General features: G+C 42.5%; 1 protein-coding gene across 2 annotated transcripts in view; it reads left to right on the top strand.

Annotated features, from left to right (window-relative positions):
• Positions 1-19,727, top strand: part of fancd2 (FA complementation group D2) — a 178,429-nt gene that overhangs the window by 107,201 nt on the left and 51,501 nt on the right. For both annotated transcript variants that reach the window (XM_063067563.1, XM_063067564.1), the window contains 6 exons: positions 107-215; positions 1,315-1,416; positions 2,212-2,330; positions 9,349-9,489; positions 10,166-10,282; positions 11,584-11,712. In XM_063067563.1, coding sequence (XP_062923633.1) covers positions 107-215; positions 1,315-1,416; positions 2,212-2,330; positions 9,349-9,489; positions 10,166-10,282; positions 11,584-11,712 — 717 coding nt within the window. The remainder of the gene's footprint in view (positions 1-106; positions 216-1,314; positions 1,417-2,211; positions 2,331-9,348; positions 9,490-10,165; positions 10,283-11,583; positions 11,713-19,727) is intronic.

The raw sequence follows: 19,727 nt of genomic DNA, 5'->3' as shown, positions 1-19,727 counted from the left end.
TTATAAATTCAAAATAGACATGGCCAATCTAGTTATATTCCAGTGCAGTTAATGAGCATTATTTCTGTGGAGTTATCAGCAGTGATTAATTTTATCTGTTTTCCAGGTAGTAAATGGATTCTGTAAACAGCAAGATACTGAGATGAAGGGAAAGGTACTCCTCCGATTGCAGAACATTACTCAGCTACAGGGACTTCTTGAGAAGTGTCTATCAGGTTTGCCTTGGTTTGTACTTATGTGGGGCTTTACAGCTTGACCATATCATTTGCAGATATTGTTGTGGTTACAACATTTTGTATGGAGATTTTATAGTAGTTGCATAATAGCTGTTTGTAGCAGGATTTGCAAGATAGTGTGAAGACTGGAGCCTGAACTATAGTTGAGATTGTATTTCAGGTACATCCTATTAGTAATCCCTTGGTTACACCTGCCTTTTATGGCTGTGCACCTACTACTGTCCTGGAGGCATCCTGCAAAGCAAGTGGCCCAGGAATAATGACAGGATCTTGGGCAGCAGAATTTGAATCACCTTTTCCACCTCCCTGATTATGACTCCTCATGCTGTCTTTTGGGCTTTTCACATAATATCACTGCCATTTAGAAATAGACAAAAAAATTAGATACATTAACGTATAAATTAATGAATAGCATTAGGGTTAGATCATTTAAAATATAACTACTTATAAATATAGTGGTTGATTCCTTGGGTTAGGATATTCTACTTTAGGTAACAACGCAAGTGATCGTGCTTGAATGTTTCCATGTGTTCCCAGGTATGATCTTTGACTCCATAAAATAATGGACCCCTGCTTATTTCTTGTGGAACTATTAGCCACTAGTCTAACAGGCCAATTGAATGAAGGCAAGAGCTGGATGCAAATTTTAAATGTTTTACAATTCATGTCTAAATATTGACCTAAATTCTCTTTTTACTTGTCCTATTTACTTGAACACAATATTCATTTATATTTCAGAATTTAAAAGGCTGCCTGTAAGGAGTTTGTACATTCTCTCCATGACAGCATGGGTTTCCTCCAGGTGCTCCAGTTTCCATCCATGTTCCAAAGACATACTAGTTGATAGGTTAACTGGCCATTGTAAATTGTCCCATGATTTGGCTAGGATTAAATCAAGGGATTGCTCAGCGGTGTGGCCAAGAGGGCCTATTCTACACTGTATCTCAATAAATAAATAAGTGGTTCCCCAAATATCAGAGGACAGTTAAAAGAAGAATAATTTCTGTGCTAAATTATTTCTGTGTCCTTAGTATTCACTTTTAACTTTCTCAGCTAAATTTTCCTTTTAATATTTCAGAGACTCCTGGATATATCCCTCCACTGGCAAACTTTGATACAGACATCGTTGAAGTTCCTCCAATGACAGCTGTTGTAACAACAGCCAAGAAAGAAAATAAAGGTGATCATTGCTCCAAAAAGAAAAGCTTGTTGGTACCTTCAGAATAGGCCATAAAAATGGCTCTAAAGTCTGCACTTTGTGATGAACTAAATAGCCTCCTTTACCTAGACCTTTTTTTTTTACTAAGGTCACATACCTTAAGAATGGGGCTAAAATCTGCCATAATTTATGGCGGAGCTGACTCACTGGGCTGAATGACCTGCTCCTGCTCCGATATCTTATTGTCTTTGACAATCAATACTGTCAATGACCAAAAGTATTGTACTTCAACCCAGGGACTCTGTACTTCTCTGTATCTTCAATTGAAGATTCTTTAACCTTTGCTTTTTCTAGAACAAAAAAATCATGTTTGAGACAAGGAGGTAAGTTGGCTCCTGATTGACATATAATCAGTTTCCAGTCTTAGTCGTAGATGAAGGATGATCTTCCTTGCTGGGTTAGCTAATTTATCCAGCTGAGCTGTGTATTTCAAGAGAATCCAAAGAAATACTGAGTTGCTGTTAGGGAAAGGAATAGCAGCCAGGGTTCATGATTCTTAATGACTGTTTAGTGATTCTGGTGGAAAAGAATCTGCATGCGGATATTGATGGGGAAAAAACTGGATCTGCTCTGATTTCCCGAACCGCCTTGACTCAAAGGTGACACTTGGCTAGGATACCAGCAGGCTGAAATAAGTTCTTGCATCGGGGAGAAATGAAAATATTTTCTATCAATTGTTTTACACTGAAGAATATATCAAATTCAGAGCCTTAAAGATGTTAATATTTTTGTTTTTAATTTGCATTTGTCCGCAAGATCTGAAGGGTAATAAGAAGCAGAAATCAGAAGGCAGCAAGAACTCTTCTGCTGACAGCACACAGACTGAGGAGCCTGCAGAAGAAAGTCAGATGCAAACTGAGAATACTCAAGGAAAGGTACAGTTAAGAACAAGGGTGGCTTATACTCCATGAATTGAAACTCTTGGTATCATATTAACATGTGTTTGTGTATGTGTCGCTGTCATTTTCTTTTAATAAATTATCAGCTAAAGCATTTAAATGTGATTCCTCACCCTGATTTTGCAGTTAGCAGTGTGTCAGTGCTACACAGCAACACCCTATTGCTTTAACTAGTTAAATGCAGAGATCAGAAATACTCAAAATTTTATCACAAGCTCCACGGCATTATTCCAACGTTCCCTGCTTCAGTGCACATATAACTGAAATCTTTGAAATAGTCCCATGTAATAATAATAATAAATAATGTGTATTTTTAAAAATATTGTTATAGATTGCACGTTCTTTTTTTAACGCTTGTGAGAGAATGTCTTTTTCCAGGAAGGCTAGCACAATATAATCAAGATTAAAGTCTGTCACGAGCCTTGTGGCCCATCATGCCAGTGCTTATGCCGGTATCCGTGGCGTGAAGCGACTGAGCGTACGAGACTCCCCCCGCCCCCCCACCCGGATAGGACGCCAGTCTATCGAGAGGTTAACCCCCAGCATTTTTGCCAGTACCCATTCTCAGCTGGGTAGACTGGAGCATTGTGTGGTTAAGTGCCTTGCTCAAGGACACACATGTTGCCCCAGCCGAGGCTCAAACCCACGACCTTTAGATCGCTAGTCCAATGCCCTAACCACTTGGCCACATGCCACACAGCACGATATAATGGTCAGTGTTATTGGTGACACTTAGTGACTGCAGTATGAGCAATAAGAGTGGAAATCATAGCCCAGTCTATCACAGGCTTGTTACTTCCTTCTATGGTCTATCTTCACGATGCATTGTATCAGAAGGGCTTTTAAAATTGTCAAGGATGCCTGCAATCATGGCCATTCCTCTTTCTCCCTTCTGCCTTCTAGGAGAAGACAGGAGTATGAAAGCCCAGGCAACTAGACTCAAGAACAGCTTCTTCCCCACTGCTACCAAACCAATCACCTCTTTTACATCCTCTAACTAGTAATGCTGTTCCATTCGCAGACTCTTAATTTTACACCTCTCCGTTATTCTGTTACTGTCACTTCAGCTTTGTTTAAGTTTCTTCGATTAGCATGACTACACCTCGTACTGTGTTGTTTTACGCTCATTGCTATATTGTTGTATTTATTAAAGATTCAAAATTGTTTATTGTCATTCTTCAGCATACAAGTGTAAAGGAGAACAAAATGATTGTTACTCTGGATCTGATACAGCTCAAATAAGCACAATAAGCATAAAGGATATAAAAAAGCATAATTATAAATATGAAAGCAGTTCTATAAAATACAATGTACAAGTAAGGATCTCAGGATACTTGGAAACATGATACTGTGGAAAGCGGCCAGTGAGTGAGTGGGCCAATGAAGGAGTGGAGCTTTGAGGCTTTGACGAGAAGAGGCCGAGGACAAGCTTGCTCGCAGTTAGTCTTTACGATGCCTCCTGAGATGGTGATGTGCCTCTCACGTGAGATGTGGCAGTCTTGGGGGAACGACCCTCTCCCGCAGAGTCACATCTGCCAGAAGTGCATACGGCTGGGCGATCTGGAAGACCGTGGAAGGAATCTGGAGCAGCACCTGGATGACCTTCGACTCATAAGGGAGAATGAGGCAGTCATAGATGAGAGCGACAGGGAGGTAGTCACACCTAGGCTGTTGGAAGCAGGTCGTTGGGTGACAGTCAGAGGGGGGGAAAGCAAAGGTGAGCAGACAGGTAGTGCAGAGCACCCCTATTGCCATTCCACTGAATAATAAGTTGACCATCCTGGATACTGTTGTCGGGGACGACCGACCAGTTATGAGCCATGGTGGCAGGGCCTCCGGCACTGTGTCTGACCCTGTGGTGCAGAAGGGTGGGACGGAGAAGAGGAGAGCTGTTGTTATTGGAGACTCTATAGTCAGGGGAGCAGACAGGAGATTTTGTGGATGTGAGAAGGACACCTGCATGGTTTGTTACCTCCCAGGTGCCAGGGTCTGGGATGTCTCTGACCGGGTGCACGACATCCTGGTACGAGAGGGAAAGCAATCAGAAGTCGTGATACATGTTGGGACCAACGACATAGGCAGGAAGAGGGATGAGGTCCTGAAGTGTGAATTTTGGGAACTAGGCAGAACGCTGAAGAACAGGACCTCAAGGGTGGCGTTCTCAGGATTGCTGCCAGTGCTACGTGACAGTGATGGTAAGAATTGGAGGAGATGGCAGTTGAATGCGTGGCTGAGGAGTTGGTGCAGGGAGCAGGGTTTTAGATTTTTGGATCATTGGGATCTCTTCTGGGGAAGGTGGGACCTGTACAGATTGGATGGGTTGCACCTGAACTCGAGGGGGAGCAATATCCTTGCAGGTATGTTTGCTGGCATGGTTCGGGAGGGTTTAAACTAATTTGCAAAGGGGATGGGACCCAGAGCGATAGAGCAGTGAAAGAAGTGCATGGAGTAAAGCCAGATCTGACATACAGAGAGGCTTTGAGGAAAGAGAAGCAGAATAAATGGTGTAAAGACAGTAAGGTAGAAGGGCTGAAATGTGTCAATGCAAGAAGCATCAGGAACAAAGGTGATGAACTGAGAGCTTGGATACATACATGGAATTATGATGCAGTGGTCATTACAGAAACTTGGTTGGCACCAGGGCAGGAATGGATTCTCAATATTCCTGGATTTCAGTGCTTTAAAAGGGATAGAGAGAACAGAAAAAGGGGAGGAGGGGTGGCATTACTGGTCAGGGATACTATTACAGCTACAGAAAGGGTGGGTAATGTAGCAGGATCCTCTTTTGAGTCAGTATGGGTGGAAGTCAGGAACAGGAAGGGAGCAGTTACTCTATTGGGGGTATTCTATAGGCCCCCTGGTAGCAGCAGAGATTCAGAGGAGCAGATTGGGAGGCAGATTTTGGAAAGGTGCAAAAGTAACAGGGTTGTTATCATGGGTGACTTTAACTTCCCTAATATTGATTGGCACCTGATTAGTTCCAATGGTTTAGATGGGGCGGAGTTTGTTAAGTGTGTCCAGGACGGATTCCCGTCACAGTATGTGGGCAGGCCGACTAGAGGGAATGCCATACTAGATCTAGTACAAGGTAATGAACCGGGTCAGGTCACAGATCTTTCAGTGGGTGAGCATCTGGGGGACAGTGACCACCGCTCCCTGGCCTTTAGCATTATCATGGAAAAGGATAGAATCAGAGAGGACAGGAAAATTTTTAATTGGGGAAGGGCAAATTATGAGGCTATAAGGCTAGAACTTGCGGGTGTTAATTGGGATGATGTTTTTGCAGGGAAATGTACTATGGACATGTGGTCGATGTTTAGAGATCTCTAGCAGGATGTTAGGGATAAATTTGTCCCGGTGAGGAAGATAAAGAATGGCAGGGGGAAGGAACCATGGGTGACAAGTGAGGTGGAAAATCTAGTCAGGTGGAAGAAGGCAGCATACATGAGGATTAGGAAGCAGGGATCAGATGGGTCTATTGAGGAATATAGGGAAGCAAGAAAGGATCTTAAGAAGGGGCTGAGAAGAGCAAGAAGGGGGCATGAGAAGGCCTTGGCGAGTAGGATAAAGGAAAACCCCAAGGCATTCAATTATGTGAAGGGAAAAAGGATGACAGGAGTGAAGGTAGGACCAATTAGAGATAAAAGTAGGAAGATGTGCCTGGAGGCTGTGGAAGTGAGCGAGGCCCTCAATGAATACTTCTCTTCGGTATTCACCAGTGAGAGGGAACTTGATGATGGTGAGGACAATATGAGTGAGGTTGATGTTCTGGAGCATGTTGATATTAAGGGAGAGGAGGTGTTGGAGTTGTTAAAATACATTAGGACAGATAAGTCCCCAGGGCCTGATGGAATATTCCCCAGGCTGCTCCACGAGGTGAGGGAAGAGATTGCTGAGCCTCTGGCTAGGATCTTTATGTCCTCATTGTCCACGGGAATGGTACCGGGGGATTGGAGGGAGGTAAATGTTGTCCCCTTGTTCAAAAAAGGTCGTAGGGATAGTCCGGGTAATTATAGACCTGTGAGCCTTGCGTCTGTGGTGGGAAAGCTGTTGGAAAAGATTCTTAGAGATGGGATCTCTGGGCATTTAGAGAATCATGGTCAGCATGGCTTTGTGAAGGGCAGATCGTGTCTAACAAGCCTGATGGAGTTCTTTGAAGAGATGACCAGGCATATAGATGAGGGTAGTGCAGTGGATGTGATCTATATAGAATTTAGTAAGGCATTTGGCAAGGTTCTACACAGTAGGCTTATTCAGAAAGTTAGAAGGCATGGGATCCAGGTAAGTTTGGCCAGGTGGATTCAGAATTGGCTTGCCTGCAGAAGGCAGAGGGTGGTGGTGGAGGGAGTACATTCAGATTGGAAGATTGTGACTAGTGGTGTCCCTCAAGGATCTGTTCTGTGACCTCTACTTTTCGTGATTTTTATTAACGACCTGGATGTGGGGGTAGAAGGGTGGGTTGGCAAGTTTGCAGACGACACAAAGGTTGGTGGTGTTGCAGATAGTGTAGAGGATTGTCAAAGATTGCAGAGAAGCATTGATAGGATGCAGAAGCGGGCTGAGAAGTGGCAGACGGAGATCAACCCAGAGAAGTGTGAGGTGGTACACTTTGGAAGGACAAACTCCAAGGCAGAGTACAAAGTAAATGGCAGGATACTTGGTAGTGTGGAGGAGCAGAGGGATCTCGGGGTACATGTCCACAGATCCCTGAAAGTTGCTTCATAGGTGGATAGGGTAGTTAAGAAAGCTAATGGGGTGTTAGCTTTCATAAGTCGAGGGATAGAGTTTAAGAGTCGCGATGTAATGATGCAGCTCTGTAAAACTCTGGTTAGGCCACACTTGGAGTACTGTGTCCAGTTCTGGTCGCCTCACTATAGGAAGGATGTGGAAGCATTGGAAAGGGTACCGAGGAGATTTACCAGGATGCTGCCTGCTTTAGAAAGTATGCATTATGATCAGAGATTAAGGGAGATAGGGCTTTACTCTTTGGAGAGAAGGAGGATGAGAGGAGACATGATAGAGGTGTACAAGATTATAAGAGGAATAGATAGAGTGGATAGCCAGTGTCTCTTCCCCAGGGCACTACTGCTCAATACAAGAGGACATGGCTTTAAGTTAAGGGGTGGGAAGTTCAAGGGGGATATTAGAGGAAGGTTTTCTACTCAGAGAGTGGTTGGTGCGTGGAATGCACTGCCTGAGTCAGTGGTGGAGGCAGATACACTCGTGAAGTTTAAGAGACTACTCGACAGGTATATGGAGGAATTTAAGGTGGGGGCTTATATGGGAGGCAGGGTTTGAGGGTCGGCACAACATTGTGGGCAGAAGGGCCTGTACTGTGCTGTACTATTCTATGATAAAATAGGCCAAAGTCAGCAGGGTTTCCTTAATGCAAAAATCTTGCCTGACAAATTTGTTGGAATCCTTTGGAAAAAATACCAAGCAGATGGACAAAGGAGAATCAAGGGATGTTTTGTACTTGGATTTTTAGAAGGCCTTTGACAAGGTATTGCACATGAGGCAGATTAACAAGATAAGAACCCGTAGTATTACAGGAACAATATTGGCGTGGATAGAGGATTTGCTGATTGGCAGGAGGCAAAGAATGGGGATAAAAGGAGCCTTTTCTGGTTGGCTGCCAGTGACGTGGTGTTCCAGTGTTGGAACTGTTTACATTATATGTCAATAATTTGGATAATGGAATTGATGGCATTGTGGCCAAGTTTACGGACTATACAAAGATAGGTGGAGGAGCATGTAGTGTTGTGGAAGCAGAAAAACTTCAGAAGGACTTAGACAGGTTTGGGGAATGGGCAAAGAAGTGGCAGATGGAATACAGGGTCAGAAAGTGTACAGTCGTGTGTTTTGGTAGAAGGATTAAAAGCAAAGACTATTTTCTAAACATGGAGAAAATTCAAAAATACGAGGTGCAAATGGACTTGGGAGTCATCGTGCAGGATTCCTGAAGGTTCATTTACAGTTGAATCGGTGGTGGGGAAGGCAAGTGCACTGTTGGCATTCATTTTGGGAGGAATAGAATAGAAAAGGAAGGATGTCATGCTGAGGCTTTATAAGGCACTGGTGAGGCCTCACTTGGAGTATTGTGAGCAGATTTGGGTCCCTTGATTTAAGAAAGGATATGCTGGCATTGGAGAGTATCCAAAGAAGGTTCACGGGGAATGAAAGGCTTATTGTATGAAGAGCGATTGATGGCTCTGGGCCTGTACTTGCTGAAATGTAGAAGAATGGGTGGCGGGGGGCCGGGGGGAGTCTCATTGAAACCTATCAAATGTGAAACGCCTTGATAAAGTAGATGTGGAGACGATGTTTTCTGTGGTGGGAGGAGTCTAGGAGCAGAGGGCACAGCCTTAGAATAGAGGGACATCCATTTAGAATAGAAATGAGGAGGAACTTCTTTGGCCAGAGCGGTGGTGAATCTGTGAAACTCGTTGCCACAGGCTGCTGTGGCAGCCCAGTCATTGGGTGTACTGTATTTAAGGCAGAAATTGATAGGTTCTTGATTAGTCAGGGCATGAAGGGATACGGGGAGAAGGCAGGAGATTGGGGCTGAGAGGGAAAGTGGATCAGCCGTGATGAAATGGTGGACCAGATTTAATGGGCTGAATTGCCTAATTCTGCTCCTATGTCTTTTGGCCTTATCGTTTGAATTGTATGTACATAAAGTGATGCTGGGTGATGTATATGTCATGGTGGCAAATTGTTGTGGGGTGGTTTAATGGGTGGATGACTTTGGGGAAGTAACTGTTTTTGAGTCAAGTGGTTTTGGTTTGAATGCTGCGTGACTTCTACCTTGAATGGAATGGGACAACCTGTTCATAAGCACAATGTAGTCCATTTACACTGTGAGTTTCATGCAAGTGAGGAATTGCATTGCACCCTGGTGTCTGTAGACAGTAAGCTTTACTGACAGAAGTGAATGAATGATGATCTAGATGACTCCAAATGCCTTAGTGCTATTCTGTTGTGTATTCTGCAGGAGAACAGTGAAGAAGGAAAGGTCTTTGTTAACTTGGCCAATTACAGAGTTTACTTTAGAGAACTGGATACAGATTTATTTTTTGTCCTACAATCAGGTCTGGTAACCAAGTCCCATCTGGATACTGAGCTAAATACCAAGGTGAGTGAACGGAAAGTCTACACCAGAAAAAACCACTCTTGCAAATTTATCAGTCATAATTTTTTTTTAAAAATTCATTTCTTTATCTAATAAAGCTCTCCATCCGTGCTGGGTCAAGAGCTGGTGATCTCTTTTAAAAAAACCTCACCCGGCAGAAGGCAATGGCAAACCACTGCTGTAACTTGCCACATACACGATTCCCCAATACGTCAGAGCGGCACGGAAGGAAATCATCCACCAACTGGAAATTCCAGATGCGACATACTGACGACACCGAATAGTAATATACTTCTGCATAGCAAGAATTCTTTATTTATAATAATAAAAAAATAACCTTTGTAACACAATGTTGACAGTTTAACCAATATAATGAATGTGTCGTTGCAAAGGGGCAACTAAATTAATTAAAATGTTTGCAGAACTCATTCTGACATAAAGAGGAAAATACCAAAAAAATGCAAAAACCCCTAAAATCTGGAGGAAAAAAAAATTAAAAAGAGGAAAAACTGTTGAGTTTGTGGAAAGAGAAGCTGTTGACGATTTAGGACCCCTCTGTGGTCTCATACCTAAATCAATAACTGTTTGACTTTGCCGCAGATGTTGCTGACCAGAGGAGTTTTCAGCATTTTCTGATTCATAGGTGACTTCCTGTATTGAAGATTCTCTTGCCTTATAGGTTACTGAGGTTCTGCAACTGGGGTCAGCAGAGCTGATGTTTCTTCTGGAGGACCTATCTCGTAAACTGGATTACATGTTAGTAGCAAATGCTACCAAGAAAAATCTGTTCCTGAAGGTACATCTGTTTGCTGAAACCCTTATTCATTTTAGAATTTAGACTTATTTATTCCAGTTGACTCTAACTTTGTAACCGACCAAAATACTGCTGTCTAACCAAATTGCACTGTCCCTTTCATGTCACTCTTTCCTTGCTGACTGGTTGGCTTCCATTTAGGTAAAATCTTGACATGAAATTCTCACCCTTGTTTTCAAACTGCTCTGTGGCCTCTCCCTTCCCAATCTCCTTAATCTCCTTCCAGCCTAACTCTTTGAGACCCGTGCATTCTAGTAATCTGATTTTTTTGCTCATCCCTGAATTTTATAGGACTGAATGACAGTTCCTTTTGCTAGCAAGGCCCTCAGTTCTGGAATTCCCTTTCTAAACTTTCCCTTCAATGTCTTCTTTTCTTCCTTTAAGCTTTTGGCACCTGTCCCATTATTTCCTTATTTGGCTTGGTAACAATTCCCTTTCTGACAAAGCTTGCCTAGGTACTTCAAATAAATAAATGTGTTATTAATACTGAAACTGGTAAAGAAGCTCAGGATAATAAGAAATGTTTTGCAATGTGGATATGGAGACACAAAATAAAGAGTTCATGTCTTTCAGAGAGAACAGTAGTTATAAGCTGTTTATACTGTGTGAACAGTGATCAGTTCCTTCAGTTACAACCTACTAAATCTTTTCCAAATGTAGCTTGTTCTGTTTTTATTTTCTACAAAGGAAAGGCGTGAATGCTCATCAGAAGTAGTGAATTATTTGAACTTAATCAGTGTTTCAACTTAACAGTCAAAGATGGTTCAGTGTCATAGCACTTAGCTGTGGTTGATGTTATATAACATAAATTCCTCTCGGTATTTCCCATGTGATGTGCTGCTCTTCTTAGACAAACTACTGTCAAAGGAGAGGAGGAAGTGAATTCGCTTAATGTGGGTAGAATAGTTTACTTTGGAGAAAAGAAGTCCAAAGAGAAATTTGATAAAAATATATAAAACAATGAGAGGTCTGGTCAGAGTGACTGTATGTTCCCTTTGGTAGAATGGTTGAGGATTAGTAATCATATGTATAAAATAAAGGGAAAGAAATTTTTTTTTTTACATAGCACATGGTTGGAATCTGAAATGTTGTGGGGTCTGTTTCCATTGTAGCCTTCAAGAGGGGATTGAATATATATTGGGAAAAGTCTACATAGAAAAGGTGGGACTAGAAAATTGATTTGGTGGAGATGTGATGGGCTGACTAGCCTTGTGTGCTTTTCAACAGTTTTCTGATTCTATGATTTCAAAAGTACTTTGTACTATTTTCTTTTCTTCATACAGGTTAAAGGATGTAGAGACACTGGATTTTCACATTTGCGCCAAATGACTCCTCAGCAGCTCGCTCGATTTACTGTAAAGCTTCTCAATTCCCTGTGTAATCACCTGGAAAATGCTCACAATTTCTTTCAGGTAAAGTCTGGCATCTGTGGAGATGAATGACTAGGGCAATTTGGTGAAATTTCAATAATTTTACTGAAGGCAGATGGGCGGCAGTTCATTCTTAGACATGGCTCCAGGGTGACCAAGGATGGGAGCTCAACATTCAAGGATATTCAATATTCAGGAAGGATAGACATGAAAGAAAAGGAGGTGGGGTAGCATTGCTGGTTAGAGAGGAGATTAACGCAATAGAAAGGAAGGACATTAGCCAGGAGGATGTGGAATCGATATGGGTAGAGCTGCATAACACTAAGGGGCAGAAAACGCTGGTGAGAGTTGTGTACAGGCCACCTAACAGTAGTAATGAGGTTGGGGATGGCATTAAACAGGAAATTAGAAATGCATGCAATAAAGGAACAATAGTTATAATGGGTGACTTCAATCTACATAGAGATTGGATGAACCAAATTGGTAAGGGTGCTGAGGAAGAGGATTTCTTGGAATGTATGCAGGATGGTTTTTTGAACCAACATGTCGAGGAACCAACTAGAGAGCATGCCATTCCAGATTCGATATTGATCAATGAGGAAGGGTTAATTAGCAATCTTATCGTGAGAGGTCCCTTGAGTAAGAGTGACCGTAATATGGTGGAATTCTTCATTAAGATGGAGAGTGACATAGTTAATTCAGAAACAAAGGTTCTGAACTTAAAGAAGGGTAACTTTGAAGGTATGAGACGTGAATTAGCTAAGATAGACTGGCAAATGATACTTAAAGGATTGACGGTGGATATGCAATGGCAAGCATTTAAAGATCGCATGGATGAACTACAACAATTGTCCATTCCAGTTTGGCAAAAGAATAAATCAGGGAAGGTAGTGCACCCGTGGCTGACAAGGGAAATTAGGGATAGTATCAATTCCAAAGAAGAAACATACAAATTAGCCAGAAAAAGCGGCTCACCTGAGGACTGGGAGAATTTCAGAGTCCTGCAGAGGAGGACAAAGGGCTTAATTAGGAAAGGGAAAAGAGATTATGAGAGAAAACTGGCAGGGAACATAAAAACTGACTGTAAAAGCTTTTATAGATATGTGAAAAGAAAAAGATTGCTTAAGACAAATGTAGGTCCCTTACAGATGGAAACAGGTGAATTGATTATGGGGAACAAGGACATGGCAGACCAATTGAATAACTACTTTGTTTCTGTCTTCACTCAGGAGGACATAAATAATCTTCCGGAAATAGTAGGGGACAGAGGGTCTGGTGAGATGGAGGAACTGAGGGAAATACATGTTAATAGGGAAGTGGTGTTAGGTAAATTGAAGGGATTAAAGGCAGATAAATCCCCAGGGCCAAGATGGTCTGCATCCCAGAGTGCTTAAGGAAGTAGCCCAAGAAATAGTGGATGCATTAGTGATAATTTTTCAAAACTCTTTAGATTCTGGACTAGTTCCTGAGGATTGGAGGGTGGCTAATGTAACCCCACTTTTTAAAAAAGGAGGGAGAGAGAAACCATGGAATTATAGACCGGTTAGCCTAACATCGGTGGTGGGGAAAATGCTAGAGCCAGTTATCAAAGATGTAATAACAGCACATTTGGAAAGCAGTGAAATCATTTGACAAAGTCAGCATGGATTTGTGAAAGGAAAATCATGTCTGACGAATCTCATAGAATTTTTTGAGGATGTAACTAGTAGAGTGGATAGGGGAGAACCAGTGGATGTGGTATATTTGGATTTTCAAAAGGCTTTTGACAAGGTCCCACACAGGAGATTAGAGTGCAAACTTAAAGCACACGGTAATGGGGATATGGTATTGATGTGGATAGAGAATTGGTTGGCAGACAGGAAGCAAAGAGTTGGAATAAACGGGACCTTTTCAGAATGGCAGGCAGTGACTAGTGGGGTACCGCAAGGCTCAGTGCTGGGACCCCAGTTATTTACAATATATATTCATGACTTAGATGAGGGAATTAAATGCAGCATCTCCAAGTTTGCGGATGACACGAAGCTGGGCGGCAGTGTTAGCTGTGAGGAGGACGCTAAGAGGATGCAGGGTGACTTAGATAGGTTAGATGCGTGGGCAAATTCATGGCATATGCAATTTAATGTGGATAAATGTGAAGTTATCCACTTTGGTGGCAAAGACAGGAAAACAGATTATTATCTGAATGTTGGCCGATTAGGAAAAGGGGAGGTGCAACGAGACCTGGGTGTCATTATACACCAGTCATTGAAAGTGGGCATGCAGGTACAGCAGGCAGTGAAAAAAGTAATTGTGTGCTGCATTCACAGCAAGAGGATTCGAGTACAGGAGCAGGGAGGTACTACTGCAGTTGTACAAGGCCTTGGTGAGACCACACCTGGAGTATTGTGTGCAGTTTTGGTCCCCTAATCTGAGGAAAGACATTCTTGCCATAGAGGGAGTACAAAGAAGGTTCACCAGATTGATTCCTGGGATGGCAGGACTTTCATATGAAGAAAAACTGGATGAACTAGGCTTGTACTCGTTGGAATTTAGAAGATTGAGGGGGGATCTTATTGAAGCGTATAAAATCCTAAAGGGATTGGACAGGCTAGATGCGGGAAGATTGTTCCCGATGTTGGGGAAGTCCAGAATGAGGGGTCACGGTTTAAGGATAAAGGGGAAACCTTTTAGGACCGAGATGAAGAAAAGCTTCTCACACAGAGAGTGGTGAACCTGTGGAATTCTCTGCCACAGGAAACAGTTGAGGCCAGTTCATTGGCTGTATTTAAGAGGGAGTTAGATATGGCCCTTGTGGCTAAAGGGATCAGGGGGTGTGGAGAGAAAGCAGGTACAGGGTTCTGAGTTGGATGATCAGCCATGATCATACTAAATGGCGGTGCAGGCTCGAAGGGCTGAATGGCCTACTCCTGCACCTATTTTCTATGTTTCTATGTATAAGTTTATCTCTGAATAGTAAAAGATTCTCTTCATTTGCAAACTCAGAGTTTAATAAACTGTAAAAAGGGCAAGATTTTGGTGTGTTGCATTGATTATACCAGGATGAGTCCTAACTTTATTGCGGCAAAGGAGTGAGCAGAGGAAGGCAAAGCCCCAAAGGGAAGAATGGCAGTGTGAAGGTTTGGTTGCCATAAGTTTTTCCTATATAGATTGCAGTAGCTATTTAAAGAAATCTCTGGCCAGAACTCCAGTACGTTCCTGTGTCTGGGGTTGGTGCAAGAGACTTCAAGGAAGAATACTTTGGAAGGGAAAAGCTTGTACTTCAAAGTGTTACTGAGGCCAACTCCACAGAAAAATTCTTAGATATTTAAGACTTGTGTCGTATTTCAAATGTTCATGATCAGATTAATTCCTTACTCTGTGTTGAGTTACTTGGTCTTCCTTGATGACAGCACTGACCTTGTAACTGAGTTCTACACTTGTAAACTGGGCAAAATCAATCAGGTTGTCATCTTGGTTGTGGTCCAGGATTTCCTTTTGACAATGTGTGGACTTCAAGTTAGGACAAGATCCAGAAGAATTAGTCATAGAAAAGTACAGCACAGAAACAGGCCCTTCATCCCATCTTGTCCATGCTGAACCATTTAAACTGCCTACACCCATCAACCTGCACCTGGACCATAGCCCGCAATACCCCTACTATCTGTGTTTCTATCCAAACTTCTCTTAAATGTTGAAATCGAGCTCACATGCACCACTTGCAATGGCAGCTCGTTCCACACTCTCATGACCCTCTAACTGAAGAAATTTCCTCTCATGTTCCCCTATAAACTTTTCACCTTTCACCCTTAACCCATGACCTCTAGTTGTAGTCCCACCCAACCTCAGTGGAAAAAGCTTGCTTGCATTTGCCCTATCTATACCCCTCATAATTTTGTATACCTCTATCAAACCTCCTTTCAGTCCTAAAAGTTCCAAGAAATAAAGCCCTGACCTATTCAATCTTTCCTTCCAACTCAAGTCCTCCAGATTCTAAAATATCCTTGTAAATTTTCTCTGTACTCTTTCAACCTTAGTTACATCTTTCCTGTAGGTAGGTGACTAAAATGCACCCAATACTCCAAATTAGGCCTCACAATGTCTTATACAAGTTCAACATAACATCCCATCTTCTGTACTCAATACCTTGCTTTATGAAGGCCAACCCTCCTCTTTCCACAGGAATCACTCCCTCTGCGATTTCCTTGTCCGCTCGTCCCTCCCCACTGATCTCTCTCCCGGTACTTATCCCTGCAAAGCGTCTTAAGTGATAAACCTCCTCCCTCTCCTCTATTCAAGGCCCCAAATAGCCCTTCACCTGCTAATGTGCTGGGGTCGTCAATTATGTCCAGTGCTCCCAATGTGGCCTCCTCTACATTGGTGAGACCTATGGTAAATTAGGGGACTGTGTCATCGTCTCTCTGTACCATCTGCCACAATTGGGATTTCTCGGTGGCCAAACATTTTAATTCCAATTCCCATTCCCATTTCAACATGTCAGTCCATGGCCGCCTCTTGTGCCAAGATGAGACCACCCTCAGGGTGGAGGAGCAATACCTTATATTCCATCTGGGTAGTCTCCAACCTGATGGCATCAATATATAGATTTCATCTTTCGGTAAACAAATTCTTCCCCACTTTAATATTTTACTACTTCTCATCTGCCCATTACTACCCCCAGGGTCAACTCCTCCTTCCCATTCTCCTATGGTCCACTCACCTCTCCTATTCTCCAGCTCTTGACCTTTCTCACCAACTGGTTTCATCTATCACCTTCCAGCTGGCCTCTTTCTCTTCCCCCTGTCTTTTTATTCTGACATCTTCTCCCTTCCTTCTCAGTCTTGAAGAAGGGTCTCGGCCTGAAACGACAACTATTTATTCATTTCCATATATGCTACCTGACCTGCTTCGTTCATCCAGCATTTTGCGTGTGTTGCTTTGGACTTCCAGCATATGCAGACTTTCTTGTGTTTATAGAAACATAGAATAACCTACAGCACAATACAGGCCCTTCGGCCCACAATGCTGTGCCGAACTTGTCCTTACCTTAGAAATTACCTAGGGTTACCCATAGCCCTCTATTTTTCTAAGCTCCATATACCTTCCCAGGAGTCTCTTAAAAGACCCTATCATTTCTACTCCACCGCCGTCACCGGCAGCCCATTCCACGCACTCACCACTCTCTGTGTTTAAAAAAAAAAACACTTACCCCTGACATCTCCTCTGTACCTACCTCCAAGGACCTTAAAACTGTGCCCTTTCGTGCTCGCCATTTCAGCCCTGGTAAAAATCCTCTGACTATCCACACGATCAATGCCTCTCATCATCTTGTACACCTCTATCAGGTCACCTCTCATCCTCCGTCGCTCCAAGGAGGAAAGGCCGAGTTCATGCAACCTATTCTCGTAAGGCGTGCTCCCCAATCCAGGCAACATCCTTGTCAACCTCTGCACTCTTTCTATGGTTTCCACATCCTTCCTGTAGTGAGGCAACCAGAACTGAGCACAGTACTCACAAGTGTAGTCTGACCAGGGTCCTATATAGCTGCAACATTACCTCTTGGCTCCTAAACTTAATCCCATGATTGATGAAGGCCAATGCACCGTATGCCTTCTTAAGCACAGGGTCAACCTGTGCGGCAGCTTTGAGTGTCCTATGGATCTGGATCCCTGGATCCCAAGATCCCTCTGATCCTCCACACTGCCAAGAGTCTTACCATTAATACTATATTCTACCATCATATTTGACCTACCAAAATGAACCACCTCACACTTATCTGGGTTGAACTCCATCTGCCACTTCTCAGCCCAGTTTTTCATCCTATCAATGTCCCACTGTAACCTCTGACAGCCCTCCACACTAGCCACAACACCCCCAACCTTGGTGTCATCAGCAAATTTACTAACTCATCCCTCCACTTCCTCATCCAGGTCATTTATAAAAATCAGAACAGATTTTGGCCAATGTGCCAAAAGCTTTGTTAACAACCCTATCTACCTATGATGTCACTTTTAACAAAGAGTATTCCTAAATCCCATTGTTTCATTGCACACCTCAGTGTACAGTGTGCAGTATGTAAGACCTAACCTAGTTGATCCTACCGAAATGCAACACCTTGCACTTGTCTGCATTAAATTCCATCTTCCATTTTTCAGCCCATTTTTCCAGCTGGTCCAGATCTCACTGCAAGCCATGATACCTTCCTTGCTGTCCACTACACCCCCAGTTCTTGGTGACATATGCAAATTTGCTGATCCAGTTAACCACATTATCATTGATATAGATAACAAGCAACAACAGACCCAGCACCGATCCCTATGATACTCCACTAGTTACAGGCCTCTAGACAGAGAGGCAAACATCTACTGCCACTCTCTAGCTTCTCCCACAAAGCCAATGTCTAATCCAATTTACCACCTCATCTTGAATGCTGAGCGACTGAACCTTCTTGGCCAATCTGCCATGCAGGACCTTGTCAAATGCTTGCTAAAGTCCATGTGGACAACATCCACTGCCTTGCCTTCATCCACTTTCCTGGTAACTTCCTCGAAAAAACTCTATTAAATTAATTAGGCATGACCTACCATACACAAAACATTCCTGCCTATCCTTGTCTATGTCTATTCAAATACTTACATATTCGATCCCTTAGAATAATAACTCCCACTACTGGTGTTAGGCTTACTGGTCTGTAATTTCCTGGTTTATTTTTAGAGCCTTTCAGAAACAGCAGAACAACATTGGTTATCCTCTAGTCCTCCGGTACCTCATCTGTTGGGCTGATTTAAATATCTCTCCACATATGAATTATCATCTACTGCCTAGGCTGAATCCCAACATGAACTGTTGTTGTTGAGAAATGAATGGTGAATGCTGTGGGTATTTAAAGAATGCCTCTGATGACAGCAGCATCTTTACCCTCTCAATTTTGTCCCTTGGAATCCTTTTGCTCTTAACATATCTGTAGTATTCTCCTTCACTTTGTCTGCTAGGGCAACATCATGCTTTCTTTTAGTCCTCCTGCTTTCTTTCTTAAGTGTTCTCTTGCATTTCTTATACTCCATAAGTACCTAATTTGTTTCTAACTGCAATGTGCCTCCTTTTTTCTCTTCTTAACCAGGGCCTCAATATCTTTGAAAACTAAGGTTCCCTACACTTGTTGTCTTTACCTTTTATTCTGAGAAGCACATATAAGCTTTGTACTCTCAAAATTTCACTTTTGAAGGCCTCCCACTTACCAAGTACACCTTTGCCAGGAAACAACCTGTCCCAAACCATACTTGCCAGATCAATTCTGATACCATCAAAATTGGCCTTTCTCCAATTTTGAACTTCAACCCGTGGACCAGACCTATTTTTTTTTTGTATATTTACTTTGAAACTAATGGCATTGTGATCAAAGTGTTTCCCTACACAAACTTCTGTCACCTGCTCTGTCTCGTTCCCTAATAGCAGATCAAGTATTGCACACACTGTCATTGAGAGTTCTACATACTGATTAAGGAAACTATCCTGAACACATTTGACAGATTTTATCCCACCCTAGCCCTGTGCAGTGAGACAGGTAAGATTAACGATCTTGTAGTCAAGGATCCTCTTGGAAAGAGTGATTGAATTTGGTTGAATTTCATATGCAGATGGAGGATGAAATAGTTAGATCTAAAACTAGTGTATTATGCTTGAACAAGGGAGACTACAACAGGATGAGGGAGGAGTTGGCTAATGTGTATTGGGAGCACAGGCTACTTGGTAGGACGGTTGAGGAACAGTGAATACTTTCAAAGAGATTTTTCACAGTGCTCAACAAAAGTATATTCTAGTCAAAAGTAAGGACAGTAAGTGTGGGGAGAGCCAGCCTTGGATAACTAAGGAATTAAAAGATCGTATCAAATTAAAAGCTCATGTATACTCAGTTGCAAAGAGTAGTGGGAGACTGGAGGATTGAGAAAACTTTAAAAAGCAACAAAGAACAACTAAACAAGAAATAAAGAAAGGGAATGTAGAATGTGAAAGTAAATTAGCACAAAATATAAAAACAGATAGCAAAAGTTTTTATAAATATATAAAGCAGAAGAGGGTGG

This window comes from Mobula hypostoma, chromosome 15, assembly GCF_963921235.1.
Source record: "Mobula hypostoma chromosome 15, sMobHyp1.1, whole genome shotgun sequence".
Lineage (NCBI taxonomy): Eukaryota > Metazoa > Chordata > Chondrichthyes > Myliobatiformes > Myliobatidae > Mobula > Mobula hypostoma.
This window is presented reverse-complemented; position numbering and strand designations above follow the sequence as displayed.